Source organism: Argentina silus, assembly GCF_951799395.1.
Source record: "Argentina silus genome assembly, chromosome: 9".
In the NCBI taxonomy this organism is placed as follows: Eukaryota; Metazoa; Chordata; class Actinopteri; order Argentiniformes; family Argentinidae; genus Argentina; species Argentina silus.
The window spans coordinates 11,425,278-11,446,565 of NC_139663.1; the positions used below are offsets into that span (position 1 = coordinate 11,425,278).

At 43.0% G+C, this 21,288-nt stretch overlaps 1 protein-coding gene across 1 annotated transcript in view; it reads left to right on the forward strand.

Moving 5' to 3' along the window:
- LOC310810007 (syntaxin-binding protein 4) overlaps window positions 1-21,288 on the forward strand; it is a gene marked incomplete at its 5' end in the record, with an annotated part of 49,967 nt that overhangs the window by 18,674 nt on the left and 10,005 nt on the right. The window contains 8 exons of the mRNA XM_083677586.1: window positions 2,766-2,835; window positions 2,949-3,023; window positions 6,838-6,917; window positions 9,825-9,951; window positions 10,163-10,304; window positions 15,467-15,573; window positions 15,822-15,963; window positions 19,331-19,403. Of these exons, the coding sequence (XP_083533712.1) occupies window positions 2,766-2,835; window positions 2,949-3,023; window positions 6,838-6,917; window positions 9,825-9,951; window positions 10,163-10,304; window positions 15,467-15,573; window positions 15,822-15,963; window positions 19,331-19,403 (816 nt within the window). The remainder of the gene's footprint in view (window positions 1-2,765; window positions 2,836-2,948; window positions 3,024-6,837; window positions 6,918-9,824; window positions 9,952-10,162; window positions 10,305-15,466; window positions 15,574-15,821; window positions 15,964-19,330; window positions 19,404-21,288) is intronic.

The window sequence follows — 21,288 nt, forward strand, 5'->3', positions numbered from 1 at the left end:
TAGACATAAGCTTGGGGAGCTAGGCTACTCACCATCACTACACATACTCCTATCTAGTTGTTTCAGAACCACTTACAAGGGTGGAAGGGATGATAGATTGGAGGAAATACTGTAAGATGGTGTCATAGGACATACTGTCTCCTACCTCCACTGTTAGAGCATGGTAGAATGCCCTCGTAATAAAAAGCAAGAGGTGACGTGTTGGGGGTACGTGGTGGGGGTACGTGTTGGGGGTACGTGGTGGGGGTACGTGGTGGGGGTACGTGGTGGGGGTACGTGGTGGGGATTGTTGTGAGAGAAGCCAACCATAGTTTCTCTCAGCAGAACACCCTGTAACTGCTAACTGCTAACTGCTTGTTTAACTTATACCCCGGGCTAAGTCAGTCACATGCAGCTGCTGGCGCAGCATCAGCCCAGACCCAACGCTTACTGTAAGTGTTTATGCGTTTGACAGTCAGGATTTAGCAGATGTCTCCATATCTACTTCCTCTGTAGCCTCCTTGTAGAGATGGGTGCAAATGCAGTATCCATGGAGACGTGCTGGATCACAGTCATTTGATACATTTAGGATTATATGAGGGCAAAATCACTGTATGTGTTTAGGTTCATGAGAGCAGGCACAATAATCCATACTGTGTGAAGTCTGTAGGTTTAGATTTGGTCAGTGTTACTGTATATATTGCATTAATTGTTTACAGATTTAAGCATGATTGTCATTAGCATGATATTTACAGTTTTTTACTATGTGTGCATAGTAGGGTTAATAACTTCATGAAAGAAAACAGGACACACTCCAAAATAGGTTGAACATATAGTTATTTTCATTTAATTATAAAATAACAAAAACAGAAAGCGACAAAGTGTTCATCGTTTTGCCTAGTTACCTTTTTCAAGAGCACATTTTCCTTAATTGGACATAGTTAACCCCAGATTTTCTCTGTTGTTTTGACTCCTAACCTAATGAGCTCATCTGGGACTCTATAAAATACCTTCAGGACATTGTTAATGTAACAAGTGAAATGACTGTTTCTGCATGGTGAATTCAAAAAGGCTGTTCACATTTCAATTACATGTCAGCTTACCCATGCAAGAGGTTTCTGTCAACGGTGCATGTAGAATTCATTATTTTGTGCCTCATGGTATCAAAATCTGAGAAAACAGTAGTTAGCTAAAGCGTGCCAAAGACACATTTTTAGTATTCTATAGGAGACACTTTCTGATAAACCGTCTTTGATGTACAGTGCAGCGGGGGTTTAATTATATTGGACATGAATGTTACTGTGCAACTGCTTTGAGGAGGAGAAATCCGGCTAAATATGTGGAGATTTGTGAAATGTGGTCTGTACTGTAGCTCATGTCTCTTCCCTCTCTTATGAACTAATGGAAGTGTAACATAGTTATCTTGATCATATCATGTTGCAGTGAATCTGGGGATGTCCACGGCTGGAATTGAACCAGTGATCAGGATTATAATAAAGCTCAGTCACCAAAGTCCCAATAGAGTTAGCTCACTAGAGACTGATTGTAGACGGGTTACTAGGGCAAGATTTGAAACAATATACCCTGTGTTCATGAACCAGAGTAAGAGTAAGTGTTTGGAAGACATTGCCTCTCTCGTGAGGCATGAATACATTAATAAAACACACACACACACACACACACACACACACACACACACATACACACACACACACAAACACGCCCTACTTTCACTGCTCCAAAACATTTCAGATTTAAGAAGCTCTACAAGGTAGCAGTCCTCCAACTCGTGGAAGGTGGAAAAACACAACAGATGATATATAAATGATGCACCTGCACCTGTAGGGATAGCGAGAGGTCAAACAGAGGGCAGGCAACAGAATGAGGCTGAACTAGCTCTCAGTCTGACCTTTTCCTAAGTACTTTCCAAGGGTATTCACTGATGCAGAAAATGTACAGGAGTTCTCCATCACAGACTATCCATGGTCTAGGAGGATGATACAAATATGTCAACACGTCACCTCTGATAGCGCCAGGAAGTGTATCATACCTTCCCAGGAAGTGTTGATGCGCAATAAAATAATAATAAAATATCTTGTCATCTTGGTAGGGAAGCTGTATAACAGGCAGTGTCCTTTCCCTCAACAGCTAGGAGATCGAAGATTAGGAATGATTGGTTGAAAGGGGAGAAATTGGGAGCTCTTTCCAGGATCAATTCCATTTTTGGTGCTGATTCCTTTTTCCAAGTATCATCTGTGCCACATACACATACTGATGGCTCGAGAGCCAGCTCTAGTGGGTGAGTGTCCTTCACAGGTCCAGGGTGGTCTACTCTAACGGTTAAGGTATGGTTCAACAGACTTACTGTAAGGGCTTATGGTCTTACTCTATACTCCATTTAAGTGTACTTACATTGTTCTCTCATAGTGACCTGACCTGAGTCTCCCATTAGCCAATATTAGAAGTCCTTGTTAGTTACACATACACACAGATCAGGTGGAGGTGTGGGGGGGACTGGGGGCATTTTGTCTGCAAGTGAGGGATTGGAGTAGTACTTGGGCAGTACTCCTCCTTATTGCCATGGTAAAAAGGACAACATGCATTTCTATCATTGCAGTTCATTGGACTTCATCAGGTTAATGTATGACCTCTAATATCCATAATGTTGTTGACTCTACGTGGTTCTAAGAGCACTGCATCCTGTGATACAATTACACGTGCTTAATACTTTGTCAGCCCCTGTGACATTTTTGTCCGACCCTTGACCTTGTGTTGACCTCTCACAGGGAACCTCCAGCCGGGTGACCAGATCTTGGAGGTGAACGGGGAGACTTTGATTGGAGTCACCAGTGAAAGGTAGGAGCACAGTAAAGCTCTCATCACTGAAAACGACAACATGAAGACCAATGCAATGTGGTTATGATACTGTAGATAGATAAACATCTGCTTTCTGCGTGTGGCATTTACAGAGCTGTGGACATCCTGAGGGCATCGTCCTCAACCAATCACATGCGCCTTCTGATAGCCAGGGATGAGGAAGCAAGGTAGGTTATAAGGACTATATTTAAGCAATAATACCAGAGGGGCTGTGATTTATCGTTGATACTGTCGCGGGTGTGGGGAGTTGTTATGCACAATATGGAGCGTGTAGGGTACAGGTGATCCCATTCATGTACATTGGTATGGCTAAAGGCTAGCCTGGAGCCAGCCAAAGAAAGAAATATGAAAAATGAAATATGAAAAAGAAATATGACCAATAATATATCATAACGATATAATAGCAATATGATACTGTCTGGATGAGCCTACAACACTCAAAGTAACTGGAAACCTGAACTATCTCTTTAAGAGTTTAACTGGGTGCACTCATTTCTCTCCTTATGCTTTTTCTAACATGTTGGCTTTTCCACGCAAAAGTAAAATTATTTAAAAAGCTAACCTTTTTAATTATTCAAAGAAAAAATGAATAATTTTGTTCATAAACTAGATCTGTTGGCTACGCTCCTTGAGCTACTTGGCTTCCTCTTCAAAGAGGGACCCTGGCAACATGGCTGACATTTTTGGCTGACGTTTTGGGCTGGAAGGTCCTTGCCTCACCGCCTCCGGCACTTCCTTTTTTCTACCTCCCTTCCCCTGGCAGCACTTAGCAACAAGCGAGCATCAATGGAAAGATGGAAAAACACAGTCATCCAAAATGCTGGACTAGTGACCTTTGAATTTGTGGCTGATACCTGGTGAAAGGAATAACGAGAAAATCATTTAAAATAAATAATTTCACTTGGGGGCCACATTGTATGTGACTGCCTACTTCGCCCTTTGAAAAAAGTGAAGCGGGTCATCCGTTAAACAATTAATCAAGTTTGGATGGCCTTATTTGATTTGCGCTCCAGAGGGCCAATGGAAGGTCATGTTTGTTTGTCCAGTAAACAGAGGAGCGCGTCCCCCAGTCCTGGTTTTGTGCCACCTGGTACTGTTTTTAGCAGTTAGACAGTTCCCCTTGTCTGACCAAGACGCGTAGCAACAACCTGGTGGTGTATGTTGACAAAAGGGAATGTGAGTCAGCGGAAACCAGGTCAAGCAAGCTGTCGCGTCACCCACAAGCAGCATCATATGGATCATCTCCACAGGCTTACTTGAGTCAGTTCCCAACCAATAAGATCTTCTCACTGTACAGTATGTCACTGGGCCAATGTTGGGTGAACAGAATATTATTGGTGTATGTCTAGACTGTTACATATTCCGACTTGTGGCCCAGATTTACTGCGGTATTAGTGTAAAGTGGTTCTCCTTTAATGTACATTCTTAATCCTTGCTTAGAGTGCATACGGTAAAATAGAATAGATTACCTCACAATCTCTCAACACAGGTAGTCTTACATAGTTATACATTAACTCTTCAAAAAGGTAAATTCAGTGCAAGAATCACCTATGGCGAAGGGGTGCTGTGTTAGACTCTATAGTAAGTTACAGCTCACACACTATATCGAACACAATTGACTCATTCAATTTTGATGAAAAGAGGCTGAGGTGTTCCACTCTGATTATACATACAGTATCAGTGGCCAAATACAAGAAATTATTATTATTATTATTAACTCTATTATTACCAGGCTAAAATTCACTCAGTATTTTTTGGGCTCCAGGACCTATCCTATGATGAATGAATGAATGGAGGCTGAGGTCTTATCCCTCCCTCCTGTATCTGGGGAAATGAGAGCAGACTAGGGGGGGTAAAGGCAGGCAGGAGAGCTAAGCTGGGGGCTGTGCTCCTGATGAGATGAGCCTGTGCGTCTCACAGCTTTAATCTGTGCTCTGTACCTTAACCAATGCAGAGGCCAGGGCAGGAGGGATGGAGAAGGGAGAGGAGACAGGAAGGGAGGGGAGGGATGGAGGGATTATGACTCCCTGTGTCTGTCACTCTCTCTCTCTCCCTCTCTCTCTCTCTCTCTCTCTCTCTCTCTCTTGTTTTCCCTCTATCTTAGTGTCTGCCTCTCTGTCTTTACATCTCATCCTCTCTCTCTCCCCGTCTTCCGATTTTGTTCCCTTCCGCAAAAAAAGAACATAGTACTTAAACCCTCAGCACTATTCTATTGTTAGTTCACATTACAATTGGGGATTGAAAATAGAAATGGAATATGTATACGTTTTTCATTTAACCTCTATTTAAAGCAAACCTTTATTTAACCAGGAAATCCCTCAGAGATAAATAATAATTTTATAGGGGAAACATACTGTACAGCTGTCAAAAAGGCAGCTGCAATGGAATAACAGAGAACAATCACACACCAAAGGCTACATTCACAAAGCAAAATACAAATACAAAATCAAAATTTCTCTTGTCCCTGCCACCTTGTCCACTACACAACACTACACTGTTAATCCAGATAAAAGATAAAATAACCCGTTCTACTGGGGGAAATACAACATACAGACACACAAGTGTACATTCCCCTCTAAGGTCTAAGGTTCAAAATCACTTGGTTCCAGTGCAGTTCTCTGCCACACCGTCCTGATAAGATCTGTCACATCTGATCTCACTTGCAGAGGGAGCTCCTGCCCTTGAGTTAAGGAGGACGGAGTGCTTTTACAACAAGGAGACAAGAGAGATATTGCTGACCTATATTTGACAGTCAAGGAGTGTCTGGTGATAGAGACAGAGAGAGAGAGAGAGAGAGAGAGAGAGAGAGAGAGAAAGATTAGAGGTTTTAAATGGAGCCCCGGGGATCAATATGAACCTCTCAGGTCATTGTGTACCAATTGCGTCAGTAAAGCAGGAATTCCCGACACACACCCTATCCTTATTCAACCTACTACCCCCTTGCCCTTGACACTGAATGGCCCACATTGATCTTGAAGGATCAGACAGGTGTAAGCGCTCCGCCTATTCAATGGTAGTGGAAACAGTGGTTTGAGGTACCTTGCTGACTAAGTAAGACTTTTGTGATTTAATGAATATCACTTCCTCACATGTTGGCACAGTCAAGCCATGTGTGTTCGTCTTCTTCTAATACACACTTTGGAATAATAAAGCAGACAGAAAATAGAAAAGAGAGAAAATGCTCAGTGAGGAAAATCTCACCTAATCTCATCTAATTTACAGTGACAAGATTTTATTTTTTTAAATGTTTAATTTTGGTCATTTAGCAGACACTTTTATCCAAAGCGACTTGCAATAAGTACATTTGTCTAGTACTTAGTGAGTGAGTCAGCTGTACATCACAGTCATCGCAAGTAAAATTTCAATAAGAAGAACTGCAACCAGCAGAACAAGTGCCACCCGTTCAAGAGGAAGTTGAAGTGGATAGAAAGATCTGCATTTCATGAAAAAAATGTTATTGTTTTGTTATTTATTGAGGGTCATTACATGGGTATCCAGTCAGGAAATCCAGACTATTTTAAGGTCAGAAAGACACTGAGAGAATAGCTGGAAATGCTGTTTGCTCTGCTCATAATGTAATATGTAATATCCTCCTGGCTCGCAAACACTCATCTCTCGTTTTCAATCTCATCTGCTCTGACCTTAACAGGCAACCCAATTGTTATTGGTCTGTTTTAGGGGGTTTAGATAACATCACCAATGAGTTAATGTCCTGTTCTGTCTAACGGAATTACCACACATGATTTAGCATTTGGGAACTCAATATGCAAAGTCATTGAGTTAATACATCAATGTATTAACTTGTCCGCTATCATTTGAGGTTCTAAAGGTATTAACTTTGGGTGATATGATATATTCAGGGGTTCCTCTGGGTGTTAAATAGTGGGTGGGGAAGGGGGGGGGAGGGGTAAGCCATGTGTGTAAGGCCATTGTGTGTTAGAGATGTTTGTATAATTTTTTTTCGATTTTGTTTCCCTGAAGAAAAGAATTTGCAGAGCTGCTGGAGAAGTATGGATCTAACAGCAGTACAGGGTCGACACGCAACTCTCCCATTCAGCAAGGTATGACATCTCCCCTTACTCTTCTTCTATATGGTATGTCCTCGGTAGACACTCAGTGAGATCCTTGAGACGACCCTAGCCTCAAGCCTTACCCTTACCCTAACCTAACCCTAACCTTAACCCTAACCTTAACCCTAACCTTAACCTTAACCCTTACCTTAACCCTTACCTTAACCGCATTAAATCTCAACTTCAGTGTCAACTTCAATGTCAGAGTCCCATATTTACCATATGGTCTCCCGCATGGTACAGTTAATTCCCCACCCATATCCAACTCGGCATGCAGTAGAGACGACCCTCTCTTAGGGGTGTAACGGTTTGTGGGTTTTAGGGTACAGGCCCTCAGTACATGGTCCACGCTTCGCATGAAGTAAAACTCTGTATTGCATAAATTGAGCTTGCAATGCCCTGTTGAAAATATATAAAAATTGCACAATACTGTAGGCTAATAGTTGCATACATCGCATACAATTTGGGCGCAGACAGTATGAAGAGTATCCACAGGACACACTGAGGTAGAATACAAAATCATTTTGAATGTTTTAATTCAGTAATGGAAAAAGCCTTTTAGTTTTGGGAGCAACATCTAATTTGTTTTTTTGGTTGCTTAGGAGTAGGTTTTAAATTCAAAAGATTTAAAACCTAGCGACAGTTGAAATCCACAATCTTTTTCAGTTTGTGACAAGGGACAGTACAAGCCGCAGAGACAGCGCTAGCAGCTTTTCCACAATGGCATGTGGGGGTCAGGACTGCCTGAAATGGAGGATCCGCCACCTGTGTGATAATCTACTGTTTGGCCTTATTTGCGCTTTCCAGTCCACTTTGTAAAATGAGAAGAGAATTGTGGACAGAAACGTCACTGTCTGTCAGCACTGCAGAGCGAATTGCAAAGAGTACGTTGCTGGTAATACCACAAACATGGTCTCTCATCCGCCCCGAAATCACCCTGACACTGATGTTAGTGGGGCGAAGAGAAAACCTGTTCAACTCCGCCTCCCAGCTGCATTAATTAACTCCCAAACTCCCAGCGAACTCCAACCGGGCCAAACAGATTACTGAGGTAATGGGTATATTCAGGGGCACAGATACAGAATGCAACCCACTCTGTGACTCTGTGGTTGAGAATCGTGGATTCTGAAAAGTAGTGAATGTGCTGGAGCCACATTATGAAATACTAAAGTGGTGCCTACTCTATACAAGCAAGCACAATCTCAAGTCATTGATGAGATGGCCAATGCCCCTTTCATTAGATGGCTCCAGTACATAGCTGTGACTGCCCATTACATTACACAGGAGTAGGGAATATAAAGGCCAGTGCTCCCAACACGAGCCCTGTATGAGAGTCACACAGGGCGATAGGCCTGTACCACTGATATGGAGTGGTTTAGTTGTTGTTTTCTGTTGTTCTGTTGAACCGGACCGGGATCTAAATATGGAGGTATGACCGGAACCGTGGGCTTGGTAAACCGTCATAGCCCTACCATCTCCCCTTCCAATCAATACTATTTTTCCTAACAAAGCTCTCCAATGTAATCTCAATCACTATTTCCCCCCTCAGATTTTAGACAATGTGTCATCATGCTTAGTCACTTTCCCATATAATTTAATTGCCACTGTAGTCAGCAGTGCCACTTAATACCAGAAAACTCTGTATTGTTTTGTTTGTGTACAAAAAAGAAACCTTTTTGGACTTAGTAACATGATAATCCTTTGGTGTGTGTGTGTGCGTGTGTGGAGTAAGTGGGCCTTTGAAAATAGCTTATGACAGCGCACTTGTCCATTATGCAATTGTGAACATCTGTTTGTGCTGGGTGAGGTACATGCGGCGAGGGGATGTTTCTAACAAAAAGGGGATAAACACAGTAGAGTGCAGTAGAAAAAAACCTGTATTTTGTGCTTTTTACAAGGTTGTTGACAAGTGTAAGCACTCGAAATATAGAGAAAAGAAATGATCCACAAGTGATATCAAGTCCTATTGCCTTCATTTGGTGGGTTGTAAGCAGCGAGAGTGCAGTTTAGGTGAAATGTCTGTGTCTAGCAAATGTAGTTCCTCAGCAGTGAGTGAATTGCATGTGCGTCACACACACTTTATGTGTTGATATATCATTAAGCCAGTACAGTTTGCGCATCACAATTTTCTACACAAGCAAGGACGTTGTATGCATTTTGTTTGAATGGATGAAAATATGACCTTTGCCTTTTACATCATAGTCAAAGACAACTGAATACAGTAAGATGTCCACTTGAATAAGCACGGCAGCATTCCGACTCTCATGTTCACTTCATCTTGGCATTGAGGGTACCACAAAAAAATCACCCCCTATTATAACAGGTCCTGGGCAATTTGGCTAGTTTCTCCCCTACTCAGCAGGGTGGGTATTATATACAGCTTAGGGCAGATCAAGCTTACTAAACACTTGTCAGGGAATACGTTTTCAAGTCCAGAGGCAGCGGTGCAGCGAGTCCCCTTGGAGCGTTAAATAGGATATCTGTAACAGCAGAAATTGAACGGCCTTCACGTTTCATGTTTCATCATCACGTAATACCTAATTAGACTGCCCCCTGGTGGAAGGTTTGTAGACCCCCTGTGTTATGGTACGATTCCTATTTGTCACCCCGGTCTCTCTTGGGATGCATCTCCCCTTTAGTCTACCTGAAGGGCATAGTTAGTAGTTAGACATGGGCCTAGTCCCAATGTGTTCCAGTAGTTTTCTCCTTTCCTACATGACTGCAGGTAGGTAAAAGGTGTAGGATGTCTCTGGTATACTACCACATAGCTTCCACCTACTGTATCAAGTCCCTTCCATTTAGGGATCGTCAAGGAAAGGCAGAAGAGGAAAGAAATCATTTTTTTACTCTTCCCTCTCTTGTCTCTGACTATTACCTTTGTTTCCCTCCCTGAAAAAGCAGGCAGCAGATACCTGGACAGCACATCATCCGGGTCCTCGTCCCGCTCCCAGAGTCCTTTGCTGTTGAGTCCTGCCGGTTCTCAGAGCACGTACAACAACACTGGACCTCTGCTACGCTCTCTCAGGTGAAGCATATTATATCTCAACTCCAAACTCAGGTTTAGATTTAGACTTTTCATGACTGCCATGTCAGCAGCAAAAGCTAAAAGCTACATTTTATTGTATTGTAGGTACTGTACACGGTGGGTATCAGTGTATGGATTATGTGTGACTGTGTGTGTGTGTGTGTGTGTGTGTGTGTGTGTGTGTGTGTGTGTGTGTGTCTTTCCCCTCCAGTCACCCGGGTGAGGGGGTGATCCAGCTGATCTCTGTGGCACGCTCATGCAGCCTGGGCATCACCATCGGAGGGGGCTCCAACAGACCTGATGGCCCCGCCGTTTTCATCCAGGAAGTCCTGTCAGGGGGAGACTGCCACAGGGTAAGAGGAGGGGGAGGATCCAGCTGATCTCTGTGGCACGTTCGTGCAGCCTGGGCATCACCATCGGAGGAGGCTTCAACAGACCTGATGGCCCCGCCGTTTTTCATCCAGGAAGTCCTGTCAGGGGGAGACTGCCACAGGGGAAGGAGAGGGTTGTGGGTGGGGGACAGCCAGGGCAAAATAAGAGAATAGAAGACAAGAGAGAAAGAAAGCGGGGTGGAGGGCATCCGTGAGAAGAGTGAGAGAAGTCAAGAGGGAAAGAGTGAGAGAAGTGTAGATGAGAGGAAGAGTGAAAGGGAGTAAAAGTGAGGAATAAGATGGATTGATAGAGGTAGAGATGAATAGGGAGACTGGAGGGATGAAGATGAGGGTGAGATAGAGAGTGGAGAGAGTGTGATAAGAGAGAGAGAGAGAGAGAGGGAGGGAGAGAGGGAGAGGGAGGGAGAGAGAGAAAGGGAGAGGAGATTTGCAGACCATTGCATCCCTTTCCCACCTCTACAGATTAGCGTGGTGCTAAGCTGTCCACAGGCTAAGGACTCCTGGTCTCCTCTATCTATCTCAGTGTGCGTCATTGGCTAGCCCTGCAACACCTCCCTGCAGACCTGTGTGTGTCTGTCTGCACACACCCACGGTGATACTGTAGTTAGTCTTGGAAGTGGTCCACATCACTTGGTCAGTGGACAATATCCTCCTCCATAGGTTTTTCTATGACAATTATATTAGAATGTAGTGTTCTTTCTAGAATGTGATTCTGAGTCTATTCCATTTTTCATTTTGACCTATTCAGGAGTGGAATTGAAATTCAATTCATAGATTGAAAAAAACATTTTAAAAATGGAACCGTGGTCTGTGTATAACCAGATGGATTCTTGTTCTTGATTAAGCCATCATGAAAACTAACCTGTTCTAGCTCTGTAAGTAATTGTAAAAAAAATAAATAAAGAAGCTTCCTAACATTCTCACAAATAGTCTGAGAATGACTCTGAAAATATGTGGAGGCTCAAAATAAGTAATTTAGAAGTGCCAAACAAACTCTTCCTTATTAGCAGGCTCCCCCACTCGTTGTCAACACCACCTTTAACTGTCGTCCCAGATATCTTGGAATTACCCATAAATCTGTACTAATGAATACCTAGAAATCCCAGTGTGCAAGAGTGCCAACGAGCTGACCCAAAGAAACTCCCACATCCAGTCTGGCCCTGGTTCCACGAAAACAAACAAACAGTTGTTAAGCAAACAAATCAGTAGCTTACTGTTCTATCTCTATGGGTTTATCCCTCTCCGGAAGAGAGGGCAGCCAGGTGTCAAGAGTGTTGTTAGCGAAACGGATGTGAATAGAGGCTTAATCTAATCTGTAATTCAAACAACAACAAAGTGGGCTCCCTGCCACTTTTTTGCTCGACAGCAGAGGGATGGAGCTGGAGAAATGTAACTGCTCTCAATTTCATAGACAGACATACGGAGCCAAGGACTGACCTACTGTACAGTATAATGAGCCACATGTATAATGAGCCACATGTATAATGAGCCACATGTACAATTGGCTATTTACAGACTTTTTCCCCCGATCTCTCATCGTCACCTCAAATGGGCACCTTTCCATTATGCACACTGTTCAGACAAACTTGTGCAAGAGTGTCTGTTTGTCTGTCTAACAGTGATAATGACACCCATGAAAGTGATTCATTTTGTATCACAGTGTGACACGATCTGGGCACTGTAGACAGGCAGTAAGACATCGAAATATAGTTAATTTACAGATAAACATTTGTGATATTTAGTTCTATATATTATACAGAATAATAATAATAACATCATGTGAACATGACAGCTTACTTTCACTGATTCATAGAATGCTGTGCAACAGGCAACCAACAAATGCGCTTGGACAGAACCAACAAAAACCTTGTACACGGACAAGATTTGGTTTTGGGAAATGGGTAAAACCACATGCTCTCTAAACGCTCGGTGTACCTGGTGTCGCTATTACAGTTGCCCCATACACACATTTTGATCATAGTGAATTTTTCCCTTTGACATTGCCATTTCCCGGGAAATTAATTAACACAATCCAATGGCACTAGAGCAGAGATTCTGACTGAGCTTGACAGAGGTCGTTGTGGTTAGTTACGGTTGCTAAATGCTGATCGGTGAAACGCTCAATAACTGTCAATAACTTTTTTGCAAATGGTCAATTGCAATATTTACAAACAATGGAGTAAACTATTGAGTTCTGATGGGGTAAGATAGTTGAAATAAGGTCATGAGGCATATAAGTTATATTCTTCAAGAATCAAGGGCTATATATTATTAATTATTTAAAAGTTTAAAAAAATTGGTAAGGTGGCAGGACTTGCAGTTGATCAGTTTATATTGGGCAAAAAAGTACACTATTTACAGAATAGATCATTCGGATCTTACTTCTAGAGTTCAGATATTCTCAAGAAAATGCTTTGTACATTCAAGACAGAGGTACTGTACAGTACACTGTGGTCCCACTCTTAAGTGCTTGTTCAGACAATCACAGTTAATTACCTCTCATTGACTTGACTGGTTAAGTCAGAACTTGGAAGGTGGCACAACAACACTTATAGTGTTGTGGCTTTGTGACTCTTACCTTCACACCTACTTCTGTTACGTACGTAAAGTAGGTTTATCCTTCTCCGGAAGAGAACGTTAGATTACCTCTGGTGTTGTAGACTGTGAGGTCAGCTAAGACCTGTCTCCGTTCCAGACGGAGGTGAATAGAGGCTTATTGATGGTGTGATCCTGACATCTAAAGGTTTTTGAACAGGAGCCAGGGCCAGTTGAAACCAGTGTGTGTGCGGGTGTGTTTGTGTGTTGTGTGTGTGTGTGTGTGTGTGTGTGTGTGTGTGTGTGTGTGTGTGTGTGTGTGTGTGTGTGCAGGTGCGCGTGTGCGTGTGTGTGTGCGTGTGTGAGAGAGACAGAGCTGGTTTGGCACCGCTGCCCCAGAGAGAGAGAAATAAAGAAATAGAGAGTGTGAGAGAGAGAGAGAGAGAGAGAGAGAGAGAGAGAGAGAGAGAGAGAGAGAAGAGAGAGAGAGGGGCAGGGATGGAGGGAAGCAGACTGCTGCCCCAGCAGCACTAGTGCGGAGGTGTCAGAGTCCCCAGTGTCCCAGGGCAGACATACGCAGACTGTGAAAGTCAGCCCTTTAGGACACTGCATAGGGCATCACCTTGGCCCCCACCCACCCCAGCACTCCCAACCCCCCTCCCCGCATCAACCCCTCCTTATCCTGTACTGCCCCCCCACACCCGGAAACATGAGACTATGGGAAGGGGGTGAGTGGCAGGGAGTGAGGGGGAGGTGGGGTGAGGGCAGGGAGGGAAAGTGAAAGAGGGGGGGGCAAGGTGAGGGTTTTCCATACTTTCCAAAACTCCCTTCCCCTCTCCTCCTCTTACTGCCCGCCCACACCCTGTCCACCCCTGGAAACATGACACTGAAGAGGAAGGGAAAGGGGGGTGGGGGGTGGAGGGTGGAGGGTGGACTAGGGGAGCAAAGAGAAGGGGGAGAGGGCGGGGAGTGCCGGGAGGACGGGGGTTGTCCACACCTTTCACCTGCAGTGCGATTGTGCTGAAAATCTGTCACCTGATCCGTATTTCATATCACTGTTGTCAGAGGGCCAGTTTGCTAACAATGATGCAGTGGCCCCAGTGGTCTCATAGTGCACAGTGGCACGGCCCAATGCTTGCTCACTCTCACAGCTAGAGCTGGACATTACGACATGGGCTTCGGTTTTCTTCTTTGGACTGTTTTCACAGCACTTCTTTTTTTGAAAACCTATTTCCTCTACTAGTTTGTGGATGTACGGTTACAGAGTAGCTTCATCCTGAAGTGAGGAGTCACAGAAATTTAAATAATGCAACAAAAATAACTCAAATGACTGAAGCTACTGTACGAACAGCAGGTTAAGCTGAAATTAAGCTGTATTTTTTGTCTGTCATATTTTGCACTCAGATGTGAGGGACCTTTAATTTACTCTCTCATCGACAGTAATACCAGGGTCTCGTGTGACAGTTACCAACAGTTACTGAGGCTCCCTGGCTCATGGCAACAGCCTGCCCATTCCCAATACTGTCTCTTAATCCTGTGTGTCATGTATATTTTCCAAAGGGATTTAATTGGATATGCAGGGATCAGAGTCTCTCTGACACAGTTTTGCGGTTTTTCGTTTTTTTCCCCCCCATATCATCATCGTCTGTTGGAAGGCAAGATGGCTGTTTCTAGAACACTGAGCTTTGTGGTTTGTTGATGGATTATGTTTAGAGATTAATGTTCACTCTTACCTGTAACATTGGTAGGCTAACGTTACTCACCTAGTGTTGTTGGGTCCCCTGCCCATATTAATTAATATAAGTGGTTATCAACTCTGGTTCTGGAGCTAAACAAGGTGTGCAGAATTGTGTTCCAGCCCAATACTAACACATAGTGACTAATGACACCGTGACAGTAATACCAGCTCCTGTGACAATCAAGAACGTTCAGTGTTTATGAATACTCTTCGCAATACCGACTTTTAATCCTTGATCTGATTCATCTAATCAAGACCTTGATATTAGGTGAATGTTAGTCCTGGGCTGCAACAAAAGCTTGCACATCATGTAGCTCTCCAAAGGACACACACTTGTGACACCATCTTAAGTCCAGTTTACTTGCTCCATCTACTGTATATCTTGGTGTACAATACACTTCAATCAGGGGGACTTTAATCAGTATACTATATTGTGCACTATATACATAATATACACTACACATTTCTAGTTTGGCCAGGTAGATTAAGTGTGGACTAGAGAATATGGATGTTCCCTCTCTAGAAGTCTCCATATTCAATCAGGCCACCCCCACCCTCCATATTCAATCAGGCCACCCCCACCCTCCATATTGGAGGCCACCCCCATCCTTCTTCCTCTCCCCTGTCCCTGTGTGGCAATGACAGTGTGTGTGTGTGTGTGGGGGGGGGGGTGCTCTCAGGTTTCTGCTGATTGCACCTTGTTCTGAAATATGCTTCCTGGTAATATTGTGCAACATGCACTATCATGTAGAATGAATGGGACACCTGCATCATCGTCTCGTCTTGTCTGCTGCTTGGGGCCTGCATCGTTTGCTCAGGGCTTTTTCTCTCTCTCCCTCCATTTTTGCAGGATGGGCGTCTGAGGCCTGGGGATCAGCTTATCGCTATCAACAAGGAGTCCTTGATAGGCGTGACCCATGAGGAGGCCAAGACCATGCTCAACAAGGTCAAGTTCAGGTGAGACATGTGTGTGCTTAAACTTAAGATAAGATCAAATATATAAAGATATATACGTAGTCTGTTACACATAGTGCTGCTGTTAGAATAGATACATCTCATCCACTCAAAGAGCAAAATGAAGAGAGAAACTGAAAAATCAAAGTAATTTTATATGGAATTTTGAAGGTAAAGGCCTGTGTGTGTGTGTGTGTGTGTGTGTGTGTGTGTGTGTGTGTGTGTGTGTGTGTGTGTGTGTGTCCCTCCAGCCAAGATACGGTGGTGGAGATTGCCTTCATCCCTGGTAAAGGCCCGTTCCCCAGCAGCACGTCTCTACACAACGGGGTCCAGAGGGGCGTGGGCAACGGCTACAGCTCTGGACGCTTAAAAGTGCACGTCAGATCACCAGAGGTCAGTCCAGAGGTCAGATCACCAGAGGTCAGATCACCAGAGGTCAGTCCAGAGGTCAGATTACCAGAGGTCAGATCACCAGAGGTCAGATCACCAGAGGTCAGATCACCAGAGGCCAGTCCACCATTACTTCAGGACTACTCAGCACCATAGTCCAAATGTAACAGACCATGGTCGCATGACGTGTAACCTTTCCTAAGACCTGAAGACCTCCCTGAGCTCATGCTGAGACTATAGCTTCGCGGGTTTGTGCATGTCTTCCATGTGGAAGACTCAGGTTTAAATCCTGCTTCAGTCAAGCCTGTAGTACTGTATGTCTCCTTATTGTAACCCTCTCTCCAAAGGATTGGAGAGGCTATTACTGTATCAATAGCAATAACACTGATCAGCATGGGAATTAATGGTGAAAAGGACATCTCAGTAAATTAACTTCCTAGGATAAAGACGAAAGGTTAGGGATAATACTATGGATAGTATATATTTAGATTACTGTTTTTGCTATACTCTCCTATGCAAGGAATAAATAAACGTAATGACTCAATAAATCACAACCAATCCAAGCAACTCAATTTGACTTGAGTGTATTTTTTGGATAATAACAATAATAATAATAATGAGATATACAATAATAATACAAGGTTCACGATAGTTGCAATGGTTCAAATAGAAATAAAAAGACCCCGGTATAAAACATGAGTGCACTCTTATAATCAAAAGTCACAAGTACTGTGTATTTAATTTGTTTATTAAACAAAGTCAATGTACAACAAAATAACATGACAATACAGGACAGAAGCTTACAATGATGCTCAGTCATTACCATAAATATTCATTAGGGAAAAGGTGTTACAAATATTACAAGTTTTAATTGCTTTACAATTCTTTCAGAGTTTTAATATATTGTTCAAAATATTTCATATATACATGGATGTTTGGTCTCTAGTGGGAATATTTGCTGTTGTGAATGAAGTGTTTGAAGAAGTAACTTGGCATGCAATACAAATAAATACATTAGAAACATTGAAGAAGTAACTTGGCATGCAATACAAATAAATACATTAGAAACATTGCATTGAGGTCAGATCAATAATTGTCAGTCATACCAAACAAAACATATTCAATCTTCAGTCTAAAGTTTTTATTACTTAAAATATTGCTGACATCAGTCCAGAAGATATGTACAAGAAGGTATATGGACAAAAAGCAAAGATTCACAAAATGAGCAAAGTTTATCTATTTCTATATTGGCAATATTGCTTGCCAAGTTCACTATACTTGGGTAGTATCTAGTTTCTAAAGGGTACCTATGTCACTTTATTGGTCAAAAGAAACTTGGGTTAAACCCATGTCTTACTCCAATCTATATTTTCATAAAGATTATTGCAAAATCATATAGCAGGCAGTGAAGATTAGTAGATTTAAAGCTAGTTAGGGGGCAATCATTATCAATAAATATTAAATCAGGGTCAAGTGAAGGTAAAGTTCATTATTTCCCTTTGAAGACTGAAGAATGTAAGAATGCACAGTATGTAAAGAGCTAACCTTGAGGATTCAGTAGTTGGCTTACAAGTACAATACTTAATATTATTCCAAATGAAATATTTATGCAGAGAGTGCTTGTACATTAAAAACCAGCAAAACATCTGTTCATGAACACTGGAGTTTCACAGGAAATTTAGAAATATCATAATTACATCTGAAATTCTAGATCACCTAAAGAGTTAAAAAGTAGAACACTGTACCGAACCTACAGTATGCAAGCTTGCAACAACGTTGGCGAGCGTTTGAGCATAGTAGAAGAATGAATCCAGCAGTGGATTTAAACCAGACCTAGCCCTCATATGCCCTAGAAAAAATGCACTCTAGTCTAGGCCATGCAACGATCTATCAATAGAGCTGCCAAGAAATCACACTTCTTTCTCAAGCTAATAAAATCTATAACGATACAGAGTTGAGGATGCTAGGAGTCCAAAAAGATCTCCATTCAGATTGGTGAGTCATGGCAGAATATTAGTTTGATTGATGAATCATTGCATGGCCTAGGCAGGGGTGCCCAATACGTCGATTACGATCGACCGGTCGATCGCGAGAGTAGTGCCGGTCGATCGCGTGACATTAAAAAAATCACGTCGTATTACGACGGACATTTGTGCTTCAGCACGGTACAAGGCAATTAAGCCAGTGTGAGTGCGCCACTTGATTGACGTACAATGCGGCCAGTCTGAGATCGTTTCTCTTCTACGGGTCACGTGTCACCATTTTGCAATATATATTTAGGATTTTTTAATGTAGGTAGATCATTTTGACCTGGTCATTTTGAAAGTAGCTTGCAAGCCGAAAAAGTGTGGCATATCAGGGCTAAATAAGACCCAATGTTACTCACAGTCCCGAAGTAAAATCTCTTAGGAAGAACAATACATCCAAAGCCGTTGCCAAAGGTAGGTCTGCAAAACACCCCAGGAAGAGAAGATGAGTAGCACAAATCCAGGTAGCCTGTATATGCCCTAGATGTACACTAGGCCATGCCACAATCGATCAATCGACCACACAAGAAATCACAAAGTGCTCTCTCAAGCTAATATTCTGCCATGACTCACCAATCTAGATACCTTCTTGGACTGGTAGCACCCTAAAAATAGGCTAAAATCTCAACAAGGGCTCTCATTGGCTAAACCAACCCATGGACTTCAGATGAACTCTCATTTTCCACCAACTTAAAGGTCAATTAAAGTGGTTAGAGGTAATTAAGTGGTTCACACATTTCAATGATGCTCAAGCTGTGCTTAATCTTAACCCTTTCAAATACTTAACAAAGAAATGGAGCGTAGTGTTAGTTCAGGCAGGACACTCCAAGTCAAAGGCGCCGTGGTTCCCACGGAGGCACAACACAGTCACATGTTCAAGGGACAGAGGCTTGAAAGCGACCAAGTTAACGCTTCATAGCATCCAACAGTTGTGACGTGGTTGTACTGACTATGAGAGCTAGTTCTGTGCGGTCGTCCCGCCCACCACCCCCAGCCTCCATCCGCTACGTCACTCTGTATGCAGCCTACCTACGGGGGTGATAAATGATGGGCTCCCTGCCATTTTAGATACTTGGATGTTGTAGTCGTGTAACTCCAGGCAAGGAGCTCTACAGAGCGGAGCCATCCAAATACGCCAAGCGTAAATGTATTTCCATTTTCATGTAACAAATGTTTAACTACTTTACTTTGAGAAGTAAAGCTATATATTTGTACTCCACTCTGATCATGTGAAATGGTGGATATTGTTAAGAGGTGTTACTTCATATTGCTTCGACGAATATAATTGTTTAAAAAAAGGCTCAATAAATGTCATGATTTGCTCTTCTCTTGTCTCTCTCTAGATCCGGACGGAGGAGCCCGCCCCAGTGCCTTCATCCTCCCCTGACATCTGCCCTCCAGACATCCACATTTCAGGTACTCAACCACTCCTCCCAGCAGACCTCTCCCCTATCCCCTCCCGATTCCCACGCCTCAGTTTCCTCTGTTTCTCACCTGTCTCTCCTCGCTCACAGTCCTCCCTATCTCTACCCTCTCTCACTACCTTTCTTCCCACCTCTCTCTCTCTCTCTCTCTCTCTCTCTCTCTCTCGCCTCTCATTTGCGACTGTAACCCATCCTTCACCAGGGACTGTCCCCTCCCTTTATCTCCTACCTTCTCTCCTTCCTATTGCCCATCTTTCCCCAGGGCTGGTGCCTGTTCTTTCAAAAGATCAGACAAGCATTCTAACTGTAAATTAGTTGTGAATCATAGGTGTTCCGTCTAAAAGCCTGTCAGGTAAACTTTTGACTGCAACAGCAGGTATCCTCCTCAAAAGCCTGTTAGAAAAGTGTCGCTCCCAGAGACTCCCTTCATTCCACTCCTGGCACGGCATGGTAAAGTGATCTCATGCAGTACAGGCGAATGTACCGAGGTGAAAAACAGGGATAATATTTTCTTTTCCTGGGATTGGGGATTAGAAAGGGAATGGAGTGTTTGGAATTTAATCAAAGCTGAGCTGCGTCAGGAGCCCAGTGGGGTGCCCTGGAGGGCAGGAGAGTGTGAGAGTTGTTAAAATGTCGAATTAAATTTCCCCCTCACAATAGAGTAAAAAGCGAAGACTACAAGCTTTCATGTTCCTCTAGAGTGTGTGTGTGTGTGTGTGTGTGTGTGTGTGTGTGTGTGTGTGTGTGTGTGTGTGTGTGTGTGTGTGCGCGCGTGCGCGTGTGTGTGTGCGTGTGTGTGTGTGTGCGTGTGTGTGTGTGTGCGTGTGTGTGTGCGTGCATGCGTGTGTGTGTGTGTGTGTGTGTGCAATGTTTGGTTCCCTTCCTTCCCTTTCAAAAAACGAGATAACAGTACATTGTCATAGTAACCACTAGTTACTGTAAAGCCAATTTAAGGTTTCCTCCATAAGCTTCACAGCACTAGGGGTGATAAGTGCTGGTATTTTTGGGTAGTTTCACTGTAAATATGGTAATATCCATTGCAATTATACAAATATGAATTTGTTTGAAGAGAAATGGTACCAGAAGACCAGTAACCCTAAATTCTAATGTTCGGTCTGAATTGTAATGCCATAATAAGGTATTAAAGTCTCAATTAATACTACTGTGTCACTGGAAAAGAGGTAAAACAAAGGTAAAACCGTACAGGGCAAGTATGCTAATTTTGAGCAACATTACTAAAGTATGTTATGTAATAGTGGCCATACAATGTAGTAATGGGTGTCATGTAGTAATGCATTGTGAACGTGAACGTGAACATGAACGTGTCTGCAAAGCAGGGGCACAGCCAAGGGTTTACAGGAGAGAACAGGAGTTAATCCAGGGATGGAAGGAAGTAAGCACGTCAGACACCCTTGAAACTGGATCATTTGTATTGTATATTCCATACACACACACACACATATACACACACACACACACATACACACACACACACACACACACACACACACACACACACACACACACACACACTCTATCGTGCTAGTACAAAAAAACATTGTGAACCAGTTAATATAAACGATTTGATTGCGATTTTTCGTTCTATTTAGTATATTCTCAGTGCAGTTCATGGAAAGGAAATTTCCAGCAACTAATCTCTGGCTTTAATGACTGTGATGACTTAATGACTGTGACACCACACCACAAAGCTTCTTAACTATCCGTCCTAAACTTCCGGGCTCATCATCCAACACCTCTAAGGTCAACCTGATCCGAGGATATCACTAAACCATCCAATAGGTAGTAGTGATGGGCGATGTAGAAATAACAGGGACTTAATCAACGCAAGCTTATGACCCATCCTAACTGGGTATTCC